We start from the raw sequence: 4,919 nt of genomic DNA on the forward strand, positions 1-4,919 counted from the left end.
CGCTCCGCCGGGGCCGCACGGGGGGCGAGCGGTCTGCGGGATATCGAGTGTTGTGTCTTTCTCTTTCAGGTTTCCTGTGTTGACGCGCGTGACCCAAAGCGAGAGTTGTTTTTGTCGCCTCTTCCTCTTGATAAGAGCCGTGAAGATGGTGAATGTTCTGAAGGGTGTCCTGATTGAGTGGTGAGTGATCATCTAGTCCCAACCCCCTGCCCTGGGCAGGGACACCTCCCCACTAGACCAGGTTGCTCAAGGCTTCATCCAACCTGGCTTTGAACACTGCCAGGGTTGGGGCAGCCACTACCTCCTTGGGCAACCTGTAATGTTTTCCATTAGATGTTCCCTCTTGTTCTTTGTATTGCTTGCAGATGAAGTTCTTGCTGTTGTTGTTTGTGAACAATGTGTTTCTCTACTGATTCTTGAGGGAGATGAGATAATCTTTCATCCTTTCTCTCCTTTCTTCCTCAACTCTAGACTGAATTCTATTCAAGGCTGACATTCAGTTCTGTTTGTAGACAATACTCCAAAGGAACGTGCTTGTCGCTTGTAAATGGAAGCTTTTGATGTGTGTGCAATAAACATGTTCCCATACATTCTGGTCACTAGGCTTAGAATCAGAAAACTGGTTATTTCCAAAGTAAAAAGAAGCATCACTCAAGATTTGTGGGGTCATTGCATTACATGACATATATGGTTTCTCCTCTATACTGAGGTTGTAAACATGTTAACAGATTTTTAACTGCACAAAAGCAGAACCTTGAACCTCTTATGATTGGATATAGCTTGCATACAGCTGTGGTCTTGCAGCAGGTAACTTCTGAGCTGCCTGGGTGTTGGACAGCTGAAGTCTGGATGCCTACTGGCTATGCGTGAGCAGTACAGAGCCTAAACTCTGCTCTAACAAAAAGCCTTTCTCCTCAAGTTTGACTCCATGCTAGTAAATCAACAAACCTGATGCACAGGAAATTACCTGCCTGTGGCTGACTATGTAGATATCCAGAGTAGAATCCTTAACTCACAAGGCAAGAAGTTCTAAAATCTCAAGCACTTGGCAAAATATGGCATTTTGCACCTTTTGTGTTTATTTCACACATAGTTAAAGATCTGTGTGGTTTTATTCAGCTCTGTGGACATGTCTCACTTAGTATGAGTATGAAACTTCATCATTCTCCCTGGAATGGGATTTTCTCTCTAATGAGAAATCCACAGCATTTGTTATGTCATCAGATGTTTTCAAGAGCTCCCTGGGAAACTGATTTTCGAGTTGGTTGTTCTAGCTCTTGGTGGTTTGGGTTTGTTTTCTCCCCATCTTTACACAAGAGTAGCCTATGATTGGGCACAAAATTCCATCCTAGGAGAATATGCAGGATTGCTATAAATTTGACCCCTTATTTGCACTTAAATACAAGTGTTTTACAGCCCAGTTTTCTGAGGATGTTTCAGATAACAAATGGACAGGGAGTAGAAAAAAATAGACACTTCTGAGTGGATAAATCATGCAAATAAAATAGCAAAATGTTGTACCTGTCTTATTTTTCTTTTCCCTATACTGTGCCAATAAATAGCTAAACTTTTCTGAAGACACTATAGCAAAGATTATAATCTTAAAGTAGTGTAATGAGGTCAGTGTTTCTGCTGCAACATATATCTACTGGCACTGATCACAGTTCGTGTGTTGAACTGGTTCCCTGTGGGAACCTGTCTCTGGGTACTGGCTAACACTATGCACACTGGTCATACCAGCTGGGACTGAAGCTTGTGCCATGTGAGTCACTGAAGTACAGCTGAATATAACAAAATAAACCTTGCACCCATTCAAAGGGGGATGTGGAAGAATGCTGGGAACCACATACTTCTGGTGTCTGATTATTCTCAACTCTTCTGTTTGTCTTTTGTTTCTCTTAAATCCTAGGGCACATAAAACTCTTCAAAAGAATCTCTAGCTATCCCATCCTCCTTTCTTCAAAATTACTTTGTAACTTGAAAGCTCATCTTGCTTTAGTCATGTTTCTGCAGGTTTGAGGCTAATATCAAAGGCTGTTTTTTGAGTTACTGGGTAGGGAGCAGGGGAAGCATTTGGTCTCATGATGCACTATATATGCTTTTAGGTAAAGGAGAAATAGTCCTCATAGTGCATTTAAAAGAGTAGGTGAACCAACAAGTTCTTTTAAGATTTACTATGTTACTAAGAAATCTTTTTAAGAATTACTATGTTCATCACTTTGAAAATGTCCTGACCTACTTGATTGCAAAATTCTGTATTTCTTGCATGTATTCTTCACCAGTTGTTGCAATCAAATACTGAGTTTTAACAAAGAGCATGTTTTTTCCTGATTTGTAAAAACTAATACCAGAATAATATTGTCTGAATTCTTTAAAATTCCTGTGGTTGAAAGAGCTATTTTGAAGCCACTTTATGCAGCTGTTGCTCTTGATTTCCATACTTCCAAAATGTTTCCTTCTAAATATTACAGTTTCACTTAGAAGGTGACACCACGAGTGTTCAGTGAGGGTGTGAGAAATGTACAATTCATACATGACCACTTTTCCTCCATGCTGTACTACCTTGAGTGAGATGTCTGCTCTCCTGGGGCTGGTTATCCTTAAACAAAAATATGCCTTAAGAAAGCATGTGTTTGTGGTGCTGTTGCTGAAGACAGAAATGGAAGTTCAAACTTGCCATATTAAGGGTTGGGGTTTTGGTTGGGTTTTTTTAAGCTACTTTAACAGCAGCAGAAGGGCACTTCTCTGCTCATCAAGCAGCTGATTCTACTTGCTAGACTTTGTCAGGGCTTTACTTTTGTCTCTAGAGTAACCCAAGCAATTATTACAACTTTTTCAAAAACTTCATAAACTAAGTTGTGAGCCACTCTTGAAATTAATATTAATTTCCTTGAAATCTTTGGGAGTGTTTTCAAGTGGTGTGTTTTCTCTTTGTTTTTAACTGCATCTTACTACAGTGGCGTGGGATCTGATGTGTGTTTTTCTCTACAGTGACCCAGCAATGAAGCAGTTTCTGCTCTACTTGGATGAGTCAAATGCCTTGGGAAAGAAGTTCATCATACAAGACCTGGATGAAACTCATGTCTTTGTATTAGCTGAGTTGGTTAACTTCCTCCAGGAGAGAGTGGGCGAGTTAATGGACCAGAACTCTTTTCCTATTACTCAGAAGTGAAGAGACTAGAGAAATGAGATTACTGCACGTTCTGGAACAGTGAATTTCAATAGCTTGGGTTGTTCCTGTTTTCATAGATACACTGTGGTTAGTAAGTTCTACATAGAAGTGGCTACTCTAGAAAATGCATCATTTTCATAGACAAAATACTCTGAAATTGGATTTAGTTTCTCATTTTGAAAGATTGTGGTATCTTTATTAAAATCCTTAAAATTATATGCTTGAGGACTTGCCTAGAGACTTTTTGATGCATGCTCTCTGTTTTTCCTTTAGGGGTTTTATCTTGCAAGATTGTACAACCCAAAAATTAGTGTTTGTGCATTGCAATGCTGTATGAACTCCTCTGATATGTTATGTTCCCGTGGAGTTGATTGAATCTGATTAAAGTGTGACTGATGGAAAGTAAAGAATGTCTGTTGAAGTATGATCAGTGCTTGATGGAACATGTCAAGGAGTTGAAGGCATGCTCAGATACTGCTTTAACTTAATGGGTTTTATACACCAAAATGAAAGTTGGTATGAGTGTTTTATGTTGTGGATTTTTTTGTGTTGTTTTTTGAGTTCTGGGTTTGGGGAGTGGTGGTGGGAATCTAAGAGTTTGGAGGGGAAGGAGGGATATGGGGAATGGGAACAACAAAATCCATTACCTTAGATCATCACAAATTAAAGGGGTAACAGAAATGGGAGACCAATCCTACAGGTATAACTGCTTGTATTGTTTCACTGAAACTAATACTTAGTTCCAGTAAGCTACCTGATCAGGAAGAGGAGAGAGACTCATGCTCTACTTGCAAAGAAGAAAGCTAGTTTCAAATTTTTCAGGGTGTTGGGTTTTTGCCTTTTTCTTGAGCTTAGTTCTTTCTCCCCTATTGTTCCTTGCTGCAAAGAAATACCGTCATAGTTTCATAGTTTGGTTTGGTTTTTTACACACTGTATTTGTAGCTCTAGCTCAGACACTGGCTTATTTAGGAAGTCAACTAGTGCATGATGCTAAACCCTGTGAAGATTTCTGAAACATACAAATTAGAGAAACAAAAAGAATACCAGGTATTACCTTGTCTCTTATCCTACTTCCTACTAAAACCAGTCAAAATTACTGGATCTGTAAGTAATCATTTATAAACAAACGACTTCCAGGATATTACATCAAAGGGAAGCTTGGTTTTCAGGGCTGCTCGTGTACCTCAGATAGATGCCACCTTTTTCTGTGGGGGGAAAAAACCAAGTATGAATAGAGAGGGTTTTATAAGGAACAGTTTTACTTACTGAGTCTTCCACTGATGCTTGTCTGTCTTATCCAGTAGGTATCAGATTAGTTGGTGGGTTTGTTTTTGTTGTTTGGGTTGTTTGTTGGGGTTCCCCCACCCCTCCCCTTGGGAATAGGGAAGCTTCAGGACAAAGTTTCACTAGATGTTTTTAATCAAAAAGCTGTCCAAAGAAAGTTCTGTAGAATTGCATATATTCAGACTCATGTGGATGAGCAAATAGCCCTGTAGAACTGGTATCATCATATGTGGTCTAAGGAACTAAGATATTTGTAATTCCTAGGGAAAAAAGGGTCTTGAATCACATAGTATGGTGAAGGAAATCCAATGTGGACACTTTTAGAACTTCAGTATGTATATGACTTACAAAACCAAACCAAACAAACAAAACCACCCAAGGGTTTCTGGGATTTGAACTTGGACTCCTGAAAGGTTGTGTTTGTTTTTAAATACATTTAATCCTGGAACTTACATACTTTTAT

At 39.3% G+C, this 4,919-nt stretch overlaps 1 protein-coding gene across 1 annotated transcript; it reads left to right on the forward strand.

The window, feature by feature from the left end:
- Positions 1-71: 71 nt before the first annotated feature.
- GTF2H5 (general transcription factor IIH, polypeptide 5) lies at positions 72-3,390 on the forward strand. The gene is made up of 2 exons (XM_009083756.1): positions 72-180; positions 2,992-3,390. Exons 1-2 carry the CDS (start codon positions 146-148, stop codon positions 3,170-3,172), a joined length of 216 nt encoding a protein of 71 aa, XP_009082004.1. The 5' UTR covers positions 72-145; the 3' UTR covers positions 3,173-3,390.
- The last annotated feature ends 1,529 nt before the right edge of the window (positions 3,391-4,919 follow it).

This window comes from Acanthisitta chloris, unplaced genomic scaffold (genome assembly GCF_000695815.1).
Source record: "Acanthisitta chloris isolate BGI_N310 unplaced genomic scaffold, ASM69581v1 Scaffold40711, whole genome shotgun sequence".
NCBI classification, from domain to species: Eukaryota; Metazoa; Chordata; class Aves; order Passeriformes; family Acanthisittidae; genus Acanthisitta; species Acanthisitta chloris.